This window comes from Rhincodon typus, chromosome 7, assembly GCF_021869965.1.
Source record: "Rhincodon typus isolate 14 chromosome 7, sRhiTyp1.1, whole genome shotgun sequence".
Lineage (NCBI taxonomy): Eukaryota > Metazoa > Chordata > Chondrichthyes > Orectolobiformes > Rhincodontidae > Rhincodon > Rhincodon typus.
This window is the reverse complement of record NC_063338.1, coordinates 15853789-15875801: the sequence shown is the minus strand read 5'-3', so window position 1 is coordinate 15875801 and position 22013 is coordinate 15853789. Positions and strand designations below refer to the sequence as shown.

Below are 22013 nucleotides of genomic sequence, written 5' to 3'. Positions count from 1 at the left end.
ACACACACATGCTCACACACACACAGACAACGCACACATACACAGACACACACACACAGACACACACACAGATGTGTGTATGTGCGTCTGTGTGTGTCTTTGTGTGCGTCTGTGTCTGTGTGCATCTGTGTGTGTGTCTGTGCATGTGTGTGTGCGTGTGTGCGTGTATGTATGTGCATGTCTGTGTGTGTATGCGTGTCTGTGTGTGTATGTCTGTGTGGTGTGCATGTGTCTGTATGTGTGTGTCTGTATGTGTCTCTGTGTATCTGTGTGTGTGTCTCTGTGTGTGTGTGTGTGCATGTGTGCGTCTGCATGTATTTGTGTGTGTGTGTGTCTGTGTGTGTGTGTGTATGTGTGAATTTCTCAAAGGGAGGATTTTCTGAGAGAGATTTGTAAGCCAGATTGACTGCAAATCGCTCCAAAGAATTCAGTCTGGGAATAGATGCAGAAATGGAGAGGGAAGGTATTCCTAATTGTCAGTGGGACTGTGGCCAAGTTATTAGCAGAACATTGGCTCAATCTGCTGGCTTTTTGCTGAGAGCATTCTGTGTGAATAGAAACCCAGCTCTGTTTGAAACTCATTAACCTTGTCCCGGGATTGTGAAGCGCAGGGAGCCAATGAGGAGAAGCCTCCCATCCAGAGTGATCTGGCCCCACCTCCCTGCTCTCGCTGTGGTTTTTATAGTGTGAAGGGTGTGCGGGTGTGTGTGTGTGTTCAGTGCGGGACACGTTTGTATGAACACCAGCTCTCTCAGCACACCCAAGTACAGTGCGGCTCATCTCTCAGGCTGCAATGCATACAGCAGCCAAACTAATGCTGCTCTGCCTGACCTGGGGAGCTCTGCCCCAGGCCCGCTGTTGGCTAAACTGGTTCAGGGGCAAGCCAACCCCGACAGTGCCCGTGGTCACAACGCGGAGGGTCACCCCGACCTCAGAGGGCCGCACCCCACCGGGAAGTTCAACCCCAGTCCAGAGCGAAGCGGACGTCACGGCAACGGCTCGGATTACTGCAGGAGGAGGCACGGCAACCAGCTCCGGGACGTGGGTGGACAAGTTGAAGGGAGAGGGGGCAACCACCTTGCCCGACAGTGCCCAGGCAGCGCCAGGAGGGGGCGAGCTCCCCATGGCGATACTCAATGCCCGGGACTTGCCGCGTATCCAGGACGGCCCATTGAATTCCACAGCCCGACTAGAGACACAGCCAGCGGCGCCCATCGCAGGGCGGACGGCGGGAGAAGATTCTGGAATGGTGACCCCGTCTCCGGCCCTCACCAGCACAACACCGGGGCCTACCACGACCGGCAGTGGCGCCTGGACACAGCGTTTGGTGACAACGGTTGAGCCCAGGGGCCAGGCCTTGACGACGGAGGAGGCATCGTCACCTTCCTCTCCCTCTTCCTCCTCCTCCCCCCTATCGCCGTCGCCAACCCCTCCCTCCCCGTCACCCAACGCCTCCTCACCCTACACCGCCTCGCCCCCGGCACTAGCGGCCCCTCACCACCACCCGGAGTCCGTCAGCGTCCCCACGGCCGGCCCCTCCCTGAAGCCTCCCTGCGGATCCCACTGTCCAGGTAGCACCCTAGGGGCGGTGGCACAGCCCGCTAACCGGCAGCCGGCTAATCGGACGGGCGGCGGGTATCCGGAGGGCGGGCGCTTCAGCTCGGGCACTGCACCCGGGCCCCGGCAGGACGGCCGGGAGGCAAAGGCGGGAGACAGCTCGGCCGCTGTGCGAGGAGCCCCGTGGATGGACGACCGAGCGCGTGAAGCTGCCAGCTCTTTACCACTGAGGGCAGGGCCTTTGGTTAATCGGCTATCCCATGGTGCTGTAGGAGGTGGCCACAAAATGGCGGCCGGGAAGGGCGGGAACTGGAGTGACGGCCAATCGCCTCCCAGTGCTCCGAGGGCCAGCGATCTCTTTAAGCATGATGGGATAGCACTGGATAATCCGAGCCGTGCTGTTACGCCGGGCTTTAATCGGAATGTGACTAACGGTGTGCTGGGTGCCTCTGCTGCTACTGCTATTGCTGCTGGTCTCGGAGCTGAGCTAGATTTACTAACCTCCGCTAAGGCTTCTGGCCCAGGTTACCGGGAGGCCCCGCCACAGCCCAGAGCCCCACTGCCCCCCGACTGCACTCCGCTGCCGCCCTCTCTGGGCTTCTGCCGCCCGCTAGGCCGAGGGGACATCCAACTCCCGAACCACCTGCACCAGGCCAGCATGGCGGAGATCCAGGAGGCCGCGCGGAGCTGGGGGGCGCTCCTGGCTTCCGGCTGCCACCCCGGCCTGGTGCCGTTCATCTGCCGCCTGCTGGCACCGAGCTGCGGCCCCACCCGCTGGCACCGGGGGCCGCCTTGCCGTGGGGACTGCGAGGCCGTGCGGGACGACTGCTGGACGGAGTTGGCAGGCAGTGGCCTGCAGCTGCCCTGCCACCTCCTCCCCGATGCCGAGGAGGGGGGCAGGTGCCAGTCTCTCGCTGTCGGCAGAGGTAAACGAGCACGCAGAAAAACAAATGATAAACCCGCCGCGCGCCCTCCTCCCCGCCTCAGCTGGTGCAGTGGGGCTCTGACACGAGGCACAAAGGTACCTTACCAGTTGTATTGCGGAACAGATGCTTATTGAGATGTTTTGCTGCCTCCCACAACAACCCGCATTTATGTAGAGCCTTTCAGGTGGCAGAACGCCCCGAGGCGCTTCGGAGGCACATATTTATTCTTTTTAAGCGCAGTCGGGCCGCTCTGAGAGACGGTAGGGCCTCGCTCCACAGACTTGGTCGAAGAGGTGGGTTTTAACGGTGTGCAGTCAAAGTGGTGAATGAGGTGCAGTCGCTTAGGGGGCACGTCACTGGCCTTTGGCATTCTGACATCTGGCAACACCAACAATCAGAGGTTGCAAGGGTGTGAGGGGGTAGGAGGCGGCAGGGGGCATTAGGACGGGAGTCCAGAACGGGAGGAGGGCTGGGATCTTGGGCGGGAGTGGCAGAAGATGGTGAGGGACAGGCAGGGAGGTGAGGGGTTTTGAAAGGGGAGCGGGGGAGAAGGGTGGGGTGTGAGGTCAGGGGTTTTATAATGGAACCTGGGGTTAACGAACACACGGGCGATGGGTGTGGTCACTGCAACCAGGAACTGGCCCAGAAAGTACTTTCTTCGGTTTTAGCAACTTATGAATTCCCAGATCATGCTGACAATGGTGCCAGGCTAACCGAAACCTGCTCCCTGTAATCGAGGCACTCAGTAACCTTCCTCAAGTGAACGAGGCTTTAACGCTAGACGCTCCCAACTGGAGCTGTTCCTGTTGCAGCAGGTCACCCAGGTGCTGCTGCTGCAAGCTGCCGGTTAGAGTAAATATTCACGGTTTGAGGGGAAAGTTTGGTTTGTTGGAATTACTGCAGTAGGAAGCTTAGCAACTGTGAATGTACGATGTGTGTGGCTGTAACTCCTGCTTTGTCTATGAATCTTAGAGTTGATGGGACTTAAGAGGCTAAAGATGAGTTCTCTTCAGAATTCCACTTCCATGTAATTGGTCCTGACAGTTTTGTTTTATTACCACCATTCTCACTTAGTTCATAAAACTTCAGCTGCTTAGATCCTGCTGGTTAATTAATGATGGCCAGCACCCAGGGTGTGTGTGTGTGTCTGTGTGTGTGTGGTGTGTGTGTGTGTGTCTGTGTGTGTGTGTGTGAATATGTATGTGTGTCTGTGTGTGTGTGAATATGTGTGTGTGTGTGTCTGTGTGTGTGTGTGTGTGTGTGTGTATAGAGTGTGTGGTTAGATAAATGTATGTATAGAGCTTGTGTGAGTGACTGCATTTAAGGGGTGTGTTAGGGGGTATATGGGGAGGTGTGTGAATGAGGGAAGGTAGAGGGTTTGTGAGTGAATGAATCTATCGGGAGTTTTGCAAGTGAATGAGTGTGTGTAGGGGTGTGTGTGAGTGAATGTGTGTGTAGTGGGTGTGTATGTGTAGGGGGTGTGTGTGTGTAGTGGGTGTAGGGGTTGGTGTGAGTGTGTGTTTGTAGGGGGTTGTGTGTAGGGAGTTGTGTGTGAATGTGTGTAAGGGGTGTCTGAGTGTGTGTTTGTAGAGGTGTGTGTGTAGGAGAGTGTGTGTAGGAGGTGTTTGAGTGAGTGTGTGTAGGGGATGTGTGAGTGTGGGTGTATGTAGGGGGTTGTGTGTGTAGGGGTTTGTGAGTGAGTTTGTGTAGGGATTGTGTAAGTGAGTGTGTGTAGGGTGTGTCTGTGTGTAGGGTGTATGAGTGTGTGTGTAGAAGGTATGAGTAAGTGTGTAAGGTATGTGTGCAGGGGATGTATACGTGTGTGTTTGGGGGATGTGAAGGTGAGTGTGAGGTGTAAGGGGTGTGTGAGTGAGTGTGTAAGGTGTGTGTGAGTGAGTGTGTAAAGGTGGATGAGTATGTGTAAGTGTATGTGTAGGGGATATGTGGGTGAGTGTGAGGTGTAAGGGGTGTGTGAGTGAGTGTGTAAGGGGTGTGTGAGTGTGGAGTGTAAGGGGTGTGTGAGTGTGTAGTGTAAGGGGTGTGTGAGTGAGTGTGTAGGGGTGGACGATTGTGTAGGGGGTGTGTAAGTGTGTATGTATATGTGTGTGTGTGAATGAGACTGTGTGCAGTGGTATGTGAGGGAACAATTTTGAAGGTCTGTACAAGAGTGATTGTCTGTTTTCCATCGTGTTAAATTGAAAAAAGGGATTGTTTTCTGAGAAAAGAAAAGTAACGTGGGGTGGACAAGCAACAAAGTTAAATTTGAAGCTAAAACTCCTCTTATGGAATTGTTAAAAATACCTGCAACTCCACTGGTCTGGCTCCTGCCAAATTTCATTGAAAAGCTGCCCTGGTTTGAAATACTCGTTCAGACAGCTGTTGACTGACTGACTTAAAATGGACCAGTGATACACAGCTTTTGCAAGCGGCTGAACATCTGCCACCTGTAGAAACCCTGCTCCAAACATAACATTCCTTTGCAAACTGGCGCTGAGAATGCTCCAACTGTACAAGGGGTGGAGATAGACCCACAGCATGTACAGGCTGTGCATTGTCTGATTTGCATCAGGGTGCACTGACTGTCTTTGATATGGTGTCGTTCTGGGGAACAGCATTGAGAAGTCAGTGCGAGCGACTATGGCCATACTAGTCTGAAAATGCCTGTTCTCATCTGATATCGGAAGCTAAGCAGACTCAGGCCTGGTTAGAATAGGGGTGGGACAGTGGCACAGTGGCACAGTGGTTAGCACAGCTGCCTCACTGCACCAGGGACCCGGGTTTGATTCCAGCCTCGGGCCACTGCCTGTGCAGAGTTTTAACATTCTCCCCACGTCTGCATGGGTTTTCTCTGGCTGCTCTGGTTTCCTCCCACAGTCTAAAGATGTGCAAGTTAGGGTGGATTGACCACATGCTAAATTGCCTGTAGTTTTGGGGGATGGGTCTGGGTGGGGTGCTCCAAGGTTTGGTGTGGACTTGTTGGGCCAAAGGGCCTATTTCAACACACTGTAGGGATTCTGTGAAATCTGGGTGCAATGGGACTGTTCTCTTTTAGAAATAATTTTCTCGTTGGCTATCCTCTGAGTGTTGGTCTCTGACCTTCACTCTATCTTGCACCATATGCAATCTGTTCGAAAGCTTTTGCAGCTGAAAACTGCAGAAGACGGTGAACACCAGTCTGTACTTCCTGAAAGATTAATGAGACTTTTATAATCGATGTTGCTTGAATTGTCTTTAAAATCCAGGATCTAGTGAGGTGTGGGCTGTTTCTACTAGATGGCTTCTGTTCTCAATTCTGAAGGATTTGGTTTGTGAACAAATGAATGTTGACCAGTTTGGGCCTGTACCCAATGGAGTTTAGAAGAATGAGATGTGACCTTATTGAGACGTGCGTGTTTCTGAGGGGGCTTGACAGGGTAGATACTGAGATGACCTTTACCCATGCAGGAGCATTTAAAACCAAGAGGAACAGTTTAAAAATAAGGTGTCTCCCAATGAAGGTGTAGGTGAGGATGAATTTTTACCCTCAGAGGTTCATGAGTCTGTGGAATCCTGTTCCCAGTGGAGGCTGGGTCATCGATTATGTTCAAGCCTGAGTTAGACAGATTTGTGTGCAATACTGGAGTCAACAATTATTGGGGTAGAGCAGGAGAGTGGAGTGTAGGTCACCACTAGGTCAGCCATGATTTCATTGAAACTGGAGATGCTGAATGGCTACAGTCATAGAGTCATACAGCATAGAAACAGGCCCTTCGGCCCTCCATATCTATGCCAACCACAAACTACACTAATCCCATTTACTTGGCCCATGGCTTACTGTATCCTGGCATTTTAAGTGCTCATCCGGATGCACCTTAAATATTGTGAGAGTCCCTGCCTTCACCACCCACTCGGGCAGCATGCTCCATATTTCTACCGTCCTCTGGGTGGGAAAACTCTTCATCGGATTTCCTCCAAACCACTTGCTCCTGCTGCCCACTCCTGCCCTTAATTCTCATGCCGTTGTGTATGTGAACGTAGTGATTGATGTTTAAGTTGATAGTTTGTTCGTACAGCAGGCACAATAGGCTGAAGGGCCTGCCATACCGTCAGATGCTACGATTTTCAAAACCAGAATCGTCACCGTCGCGGAGTCCCCCGACCGTCTACGTTCTGAGGGTTACCGTCGACCGAGTAAATACAGACTCCGCCACCCCCAAATCCTCTCCGAGCCGCACACCATTCTGCCTCGGAACCGTGTCACCGTTCCCTCGCCGTCGCTGGGTTTAAATGCTGGAGCTCCCACCCTGACAGCGCCAGGGCTGTGCCTACACCACACGGGAGGCATCTCACCGCCACCTTCTCGGGGGGCAGAAAGAATGGGTAACAGCCAGCAATGCCCACGTCCCTCAACTAGAATAAAACAGGAAGGAAACCTGACGGTCAGGACATATATGCCGATTGACCTCGGGAGGAGACGGAGTGTAGGACAGTGAAGGTGTTGTGTCCCATTACTGTAACCGCAGGGACGCCCTGAATTTGACTGTTATTGGAGTGAGATGCCAGGTATTGACCACACTGATGGGACCATGAAGTCTCAGTGTCCTGAACGAGGCCATTCGGCTCACTGAGCCTTTTAATCAAAGAGCCACCCACTATTCCAGCTCGATCGCACCTTGGTCTCCTTCATGCTCGGCGATCGGAATGAGTAAATTTGTTGCTGGATGATTATTTGGTAGAATAAAGGTCGTCAAGGGTTGGTGGGTGGGGGGGGGGGGGTGGAAATGGCAGCAGGGAGCCATGCTCATTTGAAGAGCTGGAACAGACACGGCGGGCCAAGTGGCCTCCCTCCTGCACCGAACCACATCTGTGATTCTGTCATAGCCTGGCCTGACTCGTAAGTGGTGACAAAGGCTCCAATTCCTTTCTATTACACGGCCAACCGGGAATCTCACCCACTCCCGCTAGCCAGTTCTTGGCGTGTCTGGGAAGGGTTTGCAGGCTGAGACTAAAACTGTGCTGTGCTTCGGCCGTCACATTCTAGAGTGGGGTTTGCACCCGGGGCTTCTGGTTCAGAGACGGGGAGACTACCCACTGAGGTCCGACCCATTGAGAAGTCACAGTGAGCTTTCAGAACTTGGGGAAGTTGGTGGTAATTCCGTCTTAACAGACAGTTACAAGTGCCTTCACACTGGAATGGAGAAACTGTAACTTTTTCATGGCCTATTTTGCGGTTAAATGCCATCACTTCACGCTGTTCCTTTTAGTTTGATGCTGTATCTCTTGGCACCGTGTCAGCAAAGCGTGATTCTACAGATCCAGGGCCACCCAGGCCTGTACAGATCTTGGACACTGATTTACTCCTTAATAAAGCCTCAGTTAGTCCCACAGCAAAATCTGGGATCCGATAGGGCCCTTGAGCACATGGGCCTGTGTCTTCCCAAACTTTCCAGCGCAAACAGAGAATCCGTGACTGGCCACCCTGGAACAGCAAGGTTAGAGTTAACTGGTAGGATGTATCTTTATCTGACATGGGCTGCATAACTATGCACTGACACCATTTCACTCTCCTTTTTCAGATAAAAGGGAACTTGTCTGTCAGCAAGTAAAAGCAGTAAAACGAAAAAGAGTGCAGTCACAGCCCTATCAAAGGATTACAGTCTCTCTGCAGCACCATAGCTGCACATTTTACTCACTGTTTCTCAATGTCTTGAACTATTCAGTAACGGCTGTTTGAGTTGGCAAGGATAACATTCTTGAAATCGGACATCTGTCGATATCCAGTTTGCCCCTCGACCAAAGCTTCTTTCCCATGGAAGTTCACCGGGAAAGGTCAGAGGAGCTTTGTTGACAGGCCTGTTCCCACCTGTACAATGTGATGCGGAATCTCACGGGAATATTCCTCCTTTCCAAAGGAGCCTCATAATCCAGTGCTGTTCCAGGGGTCTCTAGAGAATCCCCTGTAACTCCAGCCGGTTGCATTTCGGCGAACTTAGACTCCCCCTTCGTCCTTGAGAATCAGAATTAGTAACTTCCCTTCTTTTGTTGTGGAAATCTGGCACTTTGCTTATGAAGTGCAAAAAGCAAGCTGCTTGTGCTTAATTGCACGGTTGGTTTGTACACCCGGGATTTGTGCAGTCAATTCCTTTATTCTTCTCTGGGATGTGAGCATCAATGACAAGCCCAGGATTTGGCCCCCATCCCTAAACTCCTTTGGGAAGCTGACGTCAAGCCACCTTCTTGACAGCAGCAGTCCACCTGCAGCTACACCGACTGTGCTCTTCGGAGGGATCTTTCAGGATTTTGACCCAGCGACGGTGAAAGGACAGTGATATATTTCCAAGACAGGAATGGGGGCTGTGTGACGCGGAGGGGAGTTTGCAGTGTTTCCATTTATCCGCTGCCCCTCTCCTTCCTGCTTGCAGGGTTTGAGATGGTGGCACGGCGGTAACGCTCTTAGACTAGCAATCCGGAGGCCCCTGCCCATTGTCTGGGGGCAGCGGGTTCAAATCCCACCCTGGCGGATGGTGGAATTTAAATTCAGTTCATAAATCTGGAATTGGAAGTTTGTCTCAATGGTGACTGTGAGGCCAACAGTTTGCTATAAGCACCCACCCAAGTTCATTAACTTCCTTTAGCAAAGCCGTCTCTGTGTGGGTTTCCCCCTGGTGCTCCGGTTTCCTCCCAGGGTCCAAAGATGTGTAGGTTAGGGTGGATTGGCCATGAGAAATGCAGGGTTACAGGGATAGGGTAGGGGGTTGGGACTGGGTGGCCTGCTCTTCGGAGGTTCGATGGGCTGAATAGCCTGGTTCTGCACTGTAGGCACTCTATGGGGATTCTACGAAATCTACCAGCCTTACCATTACATGTGACTCCAGACCCATAGCAATGGGGTTGACTCTTATACTGCCCTCTGAAATGGATACAGCAAGACCCTTAGTTGTATGAAAGTGCAACAGAAAAGGTCACCCGATGGAAGTCTGATTGTTCTTGAAGTTTGCAAACTGATGCTGCTGGGGCTCACTGCTCATGAGTTCACCCCCCGCCAAGGTTAACTAGGTAACAGAGTGTCCAGGAGGACCTGGGAACTGTGCAGCCAGTTGTTTGCTGGAAAGCCGCGTCCGTGTCGGAGCTTGCATTTCCTTCCTGTTGCTGATGAACTGGTTGCAAAGCACCTTAGGCGAGTGGGATAATTGAGATTCTTCAACATCAGATTCCCCGAGCTGACTGCCTCCGACTCCCTGAATATGGTGTTCCGGGACAGTCCCTACCGTGTGTGATCGATGACATTCGGGTTCCACACCTGTTCGTATTATTTCGTCTACATAGCTTGCCAGCCTTACCTCATTGATATTACTGTCCCCTTGTGTCAGCAAGTTGTAGGTTCAGATCCCACTCTGGGCCCTAAATCCAAGCTGACCCTCCCAATGCAGTACTGAGGGAGCGCTGCACTGTCTCGGGCATTGACTTTCAGAGGAAGCTTCGAACCGAGGTCTCTCTTACGCTCTTAGGGTAGACTCGAGAGATCCCAAGGCACTGTTTTGACGCACAATATCCCAAGTATTTATCCTGCCAGTAACAGATTCTCCGGCCGTAAGCACATTGCTATTTGTGGAATCTTGCTGTGCACTGATTGACTGCTGGGATTCCTACGGTGGCTGTCCTTCATGTGGCTGAGCTCGTGAAAAGCTTTGTACAAGCACAAGCCTTTTGCTTTTCCGTCGTGCGGGCTGCTGAGTCAGGTTCCCCGGAAAGGCCAGCACGACGCTTCTTGTGAGGTATGGCCGTGAGCGGATTGCAAAACGTTGGGAGTGGAATCCGTGGATCTGCCAGAGCTGGCTATTACACTCTTAGGATGGGAGGACTTCCCATTTGGATCGGGAGCCGCAACTGGATCAGTGGGAATGCTGTATTTCGTGAAAGGTTACATTGATAACAGCTGGAAGGAGCACTGGATCCTTCATTATTGGCAGTTCAGTGACTCTAGAATGTAGGGAGTGCTTTTTCTCTTGAGAGTATACATTGTTCTCCAATGTTGTCTTTCGTACTGTTTGAGCACATTGTTGCTTTATCTCAGTCCTTAATGATTGGCCGCTTATCGTGGAACTGTACTCTGTGTGCTAAAGCAAAAAGCCCTTATCAAATCCCCTCCAAATCTCGAACGCCTCAATGAGACTGCCTGTCAAACTCCTAAGAGTATTGGCCCAAGCTACTCAGATTCTTCCCGTCGGCCAATCCTTTTATCCTTGCAAATTAACGAACCTTTCCGTCCAAAGCAAGTCTATCCCTTCCTTAGAAATGGAGATCAAAGCTGCAAACAGCTCTCCAGGTGTAGTCTCTCAAAGGGCTTATACGGTAAAAGGGAATCTTAAAACAGGCGACTCATCTTTCAGGGTGATTTGCTTGTTGACACTTGACTGTCAGTTGTGCACAAACCTGGATCCTTCTCGGACGTTTGAGAAGCGCCAAAATTACAGGGAAATCCAAAAATCACTTCATTTGCATTTCTGTTCTACTCCATGCCCTTCACCCATATTTTTGGAGAGGTGTACTCAATATAAATAAGGCAGCGTTTGTAGGCACCCACCACTGCAACGTTCTTAAGTCTGGAAATGCCTGTAACAATGTGGCACTCGTGATATAGCATGCAAGAATAGTTGTACCTTCAAATAGCGATCGAGTTGTATCAAACTTCCCAGTTATGTAGAGTTCTGGTCGATCCCACCTGGTTTCTGACCAACACCTCAAAACGGATCTGTTGGCCTTTGGGGGGTGTAGTGCAGATTTACTGCTTACAGACGGGTTACAGGGCTGAGAGGATTTAAATTGTAAAGGATGGTTGCAGGAAATGTAGTCGTAGTTCTGTTGTGTGCAGCAGATTACGAGGTGTTCCAGTCGGGGAACCTGAGATGATTTCCTTTTCCGGGGAAACGACTTGACAGAACGTTAAAAGTTAGGGCCAGGGTGTTCCAAGGTTGTTCAGGAAGAACTTCTTCACACAAAGGAAAATGGAAATCTTGAACTGCCCCCAACCTCACCCCCAAAATAAAAAACAAATGGCTGTGAGGCTGGGATTCAATGGGAAATGTCAAAACGGAGATTGATTAGGTTTCCATTTGGATATGGAAGCGGGAAGCTGTGGTAGGTAGAGCAGCTAACTGTGTCAAGAGGTCAAATGGCCTGTTCTTTCTCTTGTGTTATTGGGCTGTTGAGCAGAGGTGAGGGGAAAAGTTGGTGGAGGATGGATGGTTTGGAGAGTCTGGTTGCCAGCACTGTACTGGGGAATGAGCGATGCCATTCTCTTGACCTGGGCAGTGCACAGCTTCATGCTGTAGTACACGCAGTTGGTCTTTGCTTGTTGAAGTAACAAATTCTGGTTGTGATTAGCTGTAATGTAACCAGGGCTCGGGTGGGGGGACGGTGGTGGTGGATTGTGGGGGTGGCTGTGGATTTTCAGAGAATTACATCTTCATTTCCCTGATCTCCCCACCACCCTCCCCCCATGCCAATATTTTGTGCAAATGGATGGATTTGAACTTGTCCTTATTCGCCAATGGAGCTCATTCTCCTACTCATCCATCAGTTCCACAGATCAGAATTTGATGGACGTACGCACTTGCGCCTAAAGCCGGGGTTCAAGTTTATAAGGAATGGCATTAATTCAGCCCTGCTTCATGATCTGATTCGTCGATTAATTCGCCTCTGCGCCTTACGCCCTGTGAAAGAGAACAACTTTTGTCATGCTCAGCAGCACTCGAGTCTGTGTGGTCAGTGGTGTCTCAAGTGAGAGCAGCGAGCATTTGAGGCTGCACTGAATATCTGGAGAATTTCATCCAGGCAATGAGGAGTTAATGACATGCAGATGACTTTCAGAGAATGTGTTGAATTGAACCTCATGACACTGTAACTGGGCTTTCGAAGTGACTGAGTAGAGTTCCGAGAGCGTAGCACAGTCGCTCAGTTGTTTCTGATGAAGGGATTATTGTCAATGAGTTCAGCCCTCTGTATTTGTTCGGTATTTATTGACAAGATCACGCACCGATTCCCTTCTTCAGCATTCAGAATTCCTTAGCCAAAAATTGGATCTTGAATTTACTGCATAACAACGATTGGTGAAGTACTGGTGGGATTTATCTCCCTGAGTATATCAGCCCCTCCCACTTTAGAAACTCCGTGTTCAAAACCAAGGCACCTCTGACCCTTGGGAATGGAGCTTTTCCCAGTTATTTGTGTCTGCTTTACTTCTCACTCTTGTAGCTCTTGCCTGAGGTGATACCTTGTCGGCAGCTGTAGCGTTGTATCCTGCACTCTGTTCTCTTACCCTGATGCACTTGTACGGGACGAAATGCCTGTCAAGCACATGAGACAACACTTTTCACTGTATCTCGGTACACGTGACAGGAATAAATCCAAGCAATTCAAACGGCTCGCACCCTAAGTGGTGGAGGAGTAGGGAGTGAGAGTTAAGCTGGCTCTGTGGAATTATACGCAGCACGAGAACGTGCCACAAAAAGCTGCATTTTCTAAATATTTACGGGAATATTGCGATGTAATGGAATTAAATCAGCTGCAGTGTGTGCATGTATTTTCCTGTGCGATTTTGTATGTGTTAAGTGGGAATTCCCTACCTGCCGGGGGCTATAGTTATGTCATTACATGGCCTAATGGATTGTCCGATAGACACGTCCCTTCTCTCTCTCCCTCTCTCTGTCAGTACCACACCCAGAAAAGGTATTGGTGACCGTGGAATTGTGTGTTGGCCCACGGTTATGGTTGGTATGGAATTGCAGTGGTATGCCGTTTCAGTCTGTCTCTCCTCTGCTTATTGCCTGCCATTGGCATGTGTTTGAAGGATTTAGAGGTTGATGCCCACCCTATTTGGCTGCATTTTGAATGCTCCTCCCACGGCCATCGAGTCTTTGAGTTCAGGACCTTTGACCTAGAACTCCTGGCTCAGGGTCAGGGTCGCTACCCACTGCCTTAGGATCATCACCTCAGATAAACCAATGTGGCAAACCATCCAGTCACCATCTGATGGAGAGATGGAGAGGAAGGGTTAACATGAGCAAAACAGTTTCCTTCATCTTAACTGTCGCGTCATGTTTAAGCCAAAGGAATGGGGAGATAAGTTTTGCTGTAATTAAATCTGCTCGTGTTCATGATGATGGCCCTCTCCATGGTGTAGATGGATTGACTGATACATTGAAAATGTAAGCCATTCATTGCCAAGCTAGGCACTGTGTTGTACTCATTAGGCGGCCATTTGGGGGATCAGCTGCTGTTGGTCTTAGGATCTGATGAGATCAGTTCTTTACTGCCAGCTCCATGAGATCTTAAGATGACTAGCGGCATCTTTTGGACTTTATTCCACTGGCCTTAACAAAACCAGATTTGTGGTAAGGTACGGTGTGATGTCCTGTTAGGTGTTATACGAATACAAGTTCTGCTTTTGATCTTTCATGCCCTCAACGTCCAGATAAGCAGCTCGCTTGAATTTCAATCCCATCGGAAGATTTCACAGCCGGTGCTACTTTGGACAGGAAATGGGATGGCGCCAGTTTATTCCAGGGTTATCGCATAGACCTCTCATCTCCAGCGGTCGGGTTTGAATCCAGTCCCATTAGCCTGGAGCGTTTGCTTTCTCTGACAGCTGTAGCAGTCATTCTGCACAGACTGAATCCGAAATCTAGCACACATGGGTCTATGGGACAAGCTGTTCATGTCAGTTTACAGTAAGGGAGGAGGGTAACCTTTGCTGGAGATGATCCAGCTACCAGTAGGTAAGAGGGAGGTGGAGTAGGGTAGTCCCATTGAGCTGGATGCATGGAGGGGAGGTGTTTCAAGGAGGATGTGATGTCAAAGGTAATGGAAAGGTCAAAGAGGGTTGGGGCACCATGGTGACAGTTACAGAGGCCGCCATTTGTGACTTTGGTTTGATCTGTTTCATTGGCTGTGGCTGTGGTGGTGGTGGTGGTGGTAGAAAGCTGATTGGAGAGACAGAAATAAGGAAACGTAGGCATTGAGTTGAAAGTTGACACCATCTTGAAGAAGTTCAGATCTTAAAAAGAAAGGAAACAAATGATCAAAATAAGCATTGAAAGTTTGCCCGGGCAGAGGGGTCAGGAATTTGTTTTTCAATGTGGTTGGCCACGGCAGTTTTGAAAAGAGAGAGAGAGGGACATCTTTAATTGGAGCTGGGAAGCGAAGAAGGTGATCTTGAGGTAAATGGAAATGGAAGCAACTACTGATGGCTCTCTTGGAACAGGATGAGTTTGAAAAGGGCAAGCAAGTGGATGGAGGAAAAATGAAAGAGACAGAGAGAAGTAAGTAAAAAAGGAGTGGAATCCTGATTAGCCTGGGAAATGTCAGGGGCAGGAGTTTGGAGTTCGATTGGTTTTGGCAGTGCGATATGCTGGCCAGGTCTATGTGGTGTAATATTGAAGCACACACATTAAGATGGTGCTAGATTCCATTGCCGGTTTTCTGGGAGTCTTGGTGACCCATGTCTTGAGTTGGTTTGATATTGGCTGAGGCTTTTGTTCATTTGTGGGACAGGGGCGTTGCTGGCTGGGCCAGTATTTCTTACCCATCCCCAGTTGCCCTTGAGAAGGTGGTGGTGAGCTGCCTTCTTGAATTCCTGCAGTCTATGTGCTGCGGGTTGTCCCACAATGCAATTAGGGAGGAAATTCCAGGATTTTGACTCAGCGACAGTGAAGGAACAGCGATATATTTCCAAGGCAGGATGGTGAGTGCCTTGGAGGGGAACTTTTCAGTTACTTATCTCTGACCTGGATGTACAAAAATACATTTGTAGAGGAAGAGACTTTGTTGGTTGACCTACTCATCCTGGTCAGCAATCATTGTCTGTTAATGTTTAGGGTCAGGTCCATGCGTGAAGAGTGAGATGTTTAATGTCTGTGAAGCTGTATTCCAACATTAGTGAGGAGTGGAGAAGTCGGTGATCGATTTTTTTTTGTAGAACGGAAGGTTTCCATCCTGACAGCGTTCAATGGTTTAACATTTGAGGTTTAATAAGTCTTGTTTCTTTTCTTCCTATTCCCTCCTTTTTAGATAAGGACTATTCCGTGTCTCTGCTACAGTTGCTGGGAGATCCCGCTCCTGAGCAGGTCACCGTGGAGTATGGACCCGACCAAAACCCAGTGTACAAGTTTGGCCCGAATGTCAACACCGGGCAGCTGGCCAGAGCCTACTTCAGAAGCCCCTTCTTCCATAACTTTGCATTGCTCTTCACAATCAAACCAACATCACCCAAGAGCGGCGTGCTGTTTGCGATCACTGATGCCAGTCAAACTGTCATCTACGTCGGAGTTAAACTGTCGGAGGTCCAGGGTGCATCACAGGACATCATTTTCTATTACACAGAGCCTGGCTTCCAGCAGTCCAATGAGGCTGCACGGTTCAGGGTGAGCAATTTAACCAACAGATGGGTCAAGATCGCCATCGCCGTGGTAGGCGAGGCAATTAGCCTCTACCTGGACTGCGAGCTGCATGGCACCAAGTACTTTGAAAGGTCCCCGGACGAGATGGAGATTGATCCGTCCTCTGGTGTCTTTGTCGCTTTGGCGGGTGGTGCGGATCCCGATAACTTCCTGGTAAGTGCCTTCGCAGTGATAGACCAATATTGGGTTTGCAATGTAGAACGGGACCATTCAGCCTGTTGTGTCCGTTCTGCACCCAAACCTCCTCCCATTCCACTTCATCTCTCTATCATTATAATCCTCTAGTCATGGAAACAAGAGTGTAACAGTGCAGGGTGTGTTTGACTCTTTCATTTTTAATGTCAAGCTGGGACCAAGGGGTTTGCTTTCTTATTGACTCTTGCCCGATTAGGACCAGACTGAATCCGTGTTAACTCCTCACGTTGATTACTTGAAGTTATTTGCCTTCGGATCAAAAGGCAAATGACACTTTCCCACAACACTCCAGAGAAAGCAGGAAACTGGAGATTGGCAATCAAACCCATCAAACTTGTACCAACATGCAATCAGATCATGGCTAACCACATCGACCCACCTCGGTTCCATATTCTTCATCCTCTTACCAAATTAAAAAGCTGCCCAGGGTTTGACATTTTCACTGGACACTTGGCCTCAGTAGAGTTTTGGGTGGGAGAGTTGTGCCCCGAGTATTTATATCCTGAACTAGCTTCCTTTAAATGTCCGCACATTATTCGCTTCAGCCACTTCATGTGGTAGGAAGTTCCACTTTCTAAACGCTCTCTCAGTATAGATATTCCTCCTGCGTTCATTGAATTTACTTTACAAATGCAGCTCCTAGTTTGGGATTTCTCTACAAGTGGGAGCGTTCCGTACATCCCTACCCTGTCGATCCTCCTAACTACTCAAATGGGTCACCTCTCACAGCCTTCTCTTGTCTAGAGAAAAGAGCTCCATTCATTGGATAATAAAGGATCCAAAATAAAAGTCCCTTTCTGATGAAATCGCTGTGAGATAACAGGGACCTAGAATGTCAGTCTGTGATGTGGTCACGGTTGTCATATTTGATTGCTTTGCTACTTAGGGTTCACTGTGTAACTTACAGACATGTCTCTTTGGTGCGTGATTGGGGTCATTGGCTAAGTTGTCCCTTCGTTACAGAAGACGGCAATTGATCTCAATGGGAGCAGCTCTGCCTCACTCCCAAGGGGATGGTTTGATTAAGTTAACAAAGGACGACTGACTAGAATATTTTGCAGCAATCTCTAGCTGGAGAGGGAAACCTGAACAGTTCCTCTATTGCAGAAAGAAGCTCTGATGTAAAGCAAGAAAGCCAGGTGCCAAGGACAGCAATGTTGTAATTACAGGCTAACCTGCTTTAGTCACGAAGATTGAGGTACAAAATTTGGCTCAGGACCCTTGCAATTCTTCAAATAATGCAAAGATGTCCACGTGAAAGTAGAAAATTTAGTTTAATGCCGAATCGAAAGGAACTGTTCCTCAGGCAGTGCAGCGTTCCTTCAGCAGTGCTGATGAAGCATCAACTGCGATGACATGTTCGGATCTCTGGGGTAGGTTTGAACTTGCAGCCTTCTGACTTGGAGGCAAAAAGAGTGCTGTGAAGCAGGCATGGCCAACACACACTCTCACTTGTCGGACAGGCTCACTGCTGGGAACGGTAGGAGAATGGAAGCATCATTCCCTTTATTCGCAGCCAAGCTGGGCTGAAGGCACTGCACATTTTACACTGACGCAGTCGGTAGCATGTGGAACATGTGGGACCGTTCTGAATCCAATTTGCAAAGCAATGCCAGAAAACGAGTGAAAAGTGTGAGCAGGGAGGAACTAATGATGGAAGGTGTTCAACCCTTGTGTTTTTAATAGGATGGATGCAGACAAAACGTTCTTTATTTTGTTTAGCTTAATGTTGGTCCAATACTTTGACTGTCGTCCATTTGGGATTTTTGATTGCCAAATAAGTGTTTCCTGAAATAACTCCACAGAGGCCAGTATCCCATCACCAAGTCACCCGTTATTTACGAGTGGAGAGTCTTTGACACTGATCCAGCTCCCTCAGAGCCAGCTCTCAGGGTAAACAGGATGTCTGACACTCCTGTTTATATCTAACAGCCAGGGCTCCCTGATTGGACCAGATTAACAGCCCCAATCAGGGAACTCATATTCTATGAGGTCCATCTGGCTGATCTCATTATAATCACTACATCCCTCTCCCTCTGGGCCTGAGGATATAGACTACTTCTTTCTTTTGCAGCTCCTCCTGGGGCATTTTAGCACTAGGTCAGGTTCCATCAACTCTGCCTCTGATATGGGCAACGTGTAATGCATAATATCTCACGTCTTGCGCCCAGAGTGTCTCAGGAGAAATTCATTCTCCTCTTCAGGTGGAGAAGGCCTCGAGGTGGCAACATTTGCTGTGTCCATCTCAGATTCCAAGGTATCTTCAACGGTTGACAGAGGGGCAGAACCCACAGGTTTTGGAGGAGTTGGAAAGGCAGTTGATGAGCCAGGCATGTTTTGCTCCTGCACTATTTGCGAGTTTGCAGCTTTCATACGGTCCATGTGCTTGTTCAGAAACGTTGCACCTACCTGAACTTTATATGTCACTGGACCTGACCCTGCATCAACCATGCCTCTTACCCATGCAGGGCCATTCCCCTGGTTCCTACACCAAACTTCGTCCCCGGAAGTGAACTGTCTGTCTCGCCTAACAGAGTCTTGTGTCTGGCATTGGCATTCCTGATGACATTTCCCCCCTCCCCTCCCTATCGAGGTTGGGAAGATCAAGTTAAACCTAGTGCAGAGCCTTCTCCCCATTAACGACTCTGCTGGAGCTATGCCTGTAAGTGCATGAAGGCCGGTCCTATAATCAAACAGGAACCGCAACAGTTTGGTGTCTAGTGAAGTTCTAGGCTGTTCCTTTAAGCCTGCCTTCAAAGCTTGGGCTACTCTTTTTGGCAGACCATTGGGTGATGGATGGTATGGAGCTGTCCTTATATGACAAATACCATTTGACTTTAGGAAGTACTCAAATTCCCTGCTGGTAAACGATGGCCCGTTATCTGTGACCAACACTTCCGGGAGTCTATTTATTGCAAAAGATGCGCATAGTTTTTCTATCGTTGCCCCCGTGTTTGGCGAATGAACTCTATGCATGTCCAGCCACTTTGAGTGGGCATCCACACTTACTGAGAGCATTGAGCCCATTGAAATGACCTGCTTGGTCAACATGTAACTGAGTCCAGGGTTTACCCAGCCATTCCCATGCATGTGGGGGAGCTGCTGGCGGTAATCTTGCCCTTGGCACTCTGGGCACTGCCCCACCAATGCAGCTATATCTGCATCCAATCCTGGCCAACAGACATAACCTCTCATCAATATCTTCATCTTGTAACTCCTGGATGACCCTGGTAGATCTCAGCCAGTATCTGGCGGCGACTTTTGCTCGGGATGACTACTCTTGCTCCCTACAATAATAGGCCTTTACTGTGATCTGGTCTCTCCAGGTCCAGAAAGTTTCAATTCTGGTTGCGATGGCCCTTTGGTTTCCCTGTCACCACCAGCTGTTTCAGTTCTGTCAGGACTGGATCTTTCTGTTTCCAAAGTCTGATATTGTCAGCTGTGACTGGAAATATGTTCAGAAAATTTAAAACCATTACGGACGTTCCAGTGACGGTACCAGTGATGGTGTATCTGCCAGTGGGAGGCAGCTCACTGCATCTGCATTTGCTACATGGCCTCCCGGACAGTGTTCCAACTTGTAACTTTACGCATTTAGTGTTAGAACCCACTGCTGAATTTGGCCTGAAGTTATGGGCATCACTGTCTTGTCCTGTTTAAGTCAACCTAGCAGGGGTTTGTTTTCTGTTATTATTATAAATTTACATCTGTAAAGATACTGCTGGAAATCCCTGACTCCAAATATGATCGCCAAACCTTCCTTCTGTATCTGGGCATGTTTACGTTCTGCATTAGCCAAAATCCTGGATACATATGCTATTGGGCGTTCCTCTCCATTGGGCCACCTATGAGCTAATACTACCCAATGCCATATGGGGAGGTATCACATGTACAATACCAGCTCTCGCTGGGGATCATAGTGTGCCAACAACTTAGAGAATGATAGCTGTTTCTTTACTTCCCTGAAAGCTATGGCTTGGCTATGTGACCATTTCCAAGGCTGACCCTTTAAGAGTTAATGTAGAGGTTCCAGGATGGAGGCCAGGTTATGTATGAATTTTCCATAATAACTCACCAGCCTAAGGAAAGATCTAAGATCTGGTGCAGACGTGGGAGCTGGGGCTCCTTTGATCATCCTCACTTTATCTTGCACTGATGTAACCTAGTTTGGTCAACTCTGTGGGACATGTAGGTTGCTTGGGGCACCTGGAACACACATTTTTCCCTTCTAAGGCATTTGCCTGCACGGGAGAAAGGTCTAAGGACTATGTCCAAGTTCTCCAAGTGTTCTTTTGTGGTCTTCCCTGATCATCTAGATAAATGGTGACCTGGGGCAGACCTTGTAAAATGTTCCCCATTGTCTGCTGAAAAATTGCACAGGCTGACGATACTCCAAATGGCAGTCTCATATATTAGTACAAACCCTTTTGGGTATTAATTGCAGCATAGTTCTGGGAATCCTCATTATTATAAGCACACATAGTTCATGTCCAGCTTCTTGAAGGACAGCCCACCCTGCCAGCTTCGTGCATGAGTCTTGTACGTGGCGGATTAGGTATTTATCCACATGTGAAGAGCAGTTTATGTTAGTTTAAAATCCCCACAAAGCTGAACTGACCCACCAGGATTCACAGTCGGTCTGACCAGTGCTGTCTATTCTGCAAACTGCACTGGTTTGATGATTCCTTCTGCTTTCCCGCCTTCTGATTTCTCCCTCTATCTTTGCCCGTAAGGCAATTGGCACCGGGGGTGGGGGTGTGGGGGTGTGGGTGGGCCTTGCGGAACAGTGGAATTGCTTCCTGGTCAACATGTAAGGTGGCCTTGGCCCCATTGATAGTCCCTAGACCTTTCCGAAAACCTCCTGGGTATTTAATCAGGACTTCTCTCAGGCAGCCATGAAAAATGTTGACACCCAATCTAGGTGAATCTTCCTCAACCAAGTTCGGCCCCATCAATCTTGGGCCTGAACCTTTTGCTACAATCTGTGATAACTGAACCAGCTGCTTCCCATAAGAGACTGGAACCGAAGTTGTACCCTTCATCTATAAAGGTTCCTCGGTATAGGTTCTCAGTCTAGCCGAGGGCTTGTGCAAACTTAAGGTTTGGAGTCCAAAGCGAATTTAGTTAAAGACTGGTTCTGCGATCACTGATACAGCCGAGCTGGTATTAACCTTTATCAGGACAAGGTGACCATTTAACCAAATGTTTATTTTGATTGGTTCTGATTCGGATGTTGCTGAGTAATTTAACTGTTCCAAACCAGATGTAAGTGGACTTTCCAGGGTGTGCACTCTCCTGGATCCCGGCTTGTGATGTTTCTTAGTCTGTTCAGGACTGGTGGGACTCCCTTGCTGTCCAAAGTCCAAATACCAGCAGCAACTACAATGGCTTGCTGGCCCAAATTCTGAAGAAAATTTCAGCCTTTTGCCAAGGTTTGGCTTTGTTTTGGGGTTTTGCTGTGGGCTGATCCAGAGTCTGTCTATTTAGGGTATATCCTGAGTGAGACTATGCAACTGCCTACACTCAAGTGGTGTTCCCTAAGCTCAGTCAGACTGGTGAGGGTGACCACTTCCATCGGAATTCCCTGTAACACATATGTTCCACTTGCCGCATTTTCCAATGATAAAGCCAGAGGTAGTGCCTGTTTGAAGTCCAGTTGGGCTTCAGCTAGTAGGCGCTTTTGATGATCATATCATTAGTCCCACATACCAAATGGTCTCTCAGCATCCCATTAAGGGTTAAACCAAAGTCACATGCCTCTGCCAGGCAGCTTAACATAGTCAAAAATCCCGATATAGTTTCCCCTGATTCTCAAATTGCCGAGTAAAACCGATAGTGTCTCGCAGCAAATAGTCATACAGCGTGGAAACAGACCCTTCAGTCCAACTAGTCCACACCA

General features: G+C 49.2%; 1 protein-coding gene across 1 annotated transcript in view; it reads left to right on the top strand.

Annotated features, from left to right (window-relative positions):
• Positions 1 to 746: 746 nt before the first annotated feature.
• Positions 747 to 22013, top strand: part of LOC109911710 (collagen alpha-1(XVIII) chain-like) — a 140705-nt gene continuing 119438 nt past the window's right edge. The window contains exons 1-2 of the mRNA XM_048598699.1: positions 747 to 1571; positions 15531 to 16072. Coding sequence (XP_048454656.1) covers positions 794 to 1571; positions 15531 to 16072 — 1320 coding nt within the window. The 5' untranslated portion in view covers positions 747 to 793. The remainder of the gene's footprint in view (positions 1572 to 15530; positions 16073 to 22013) is intronic.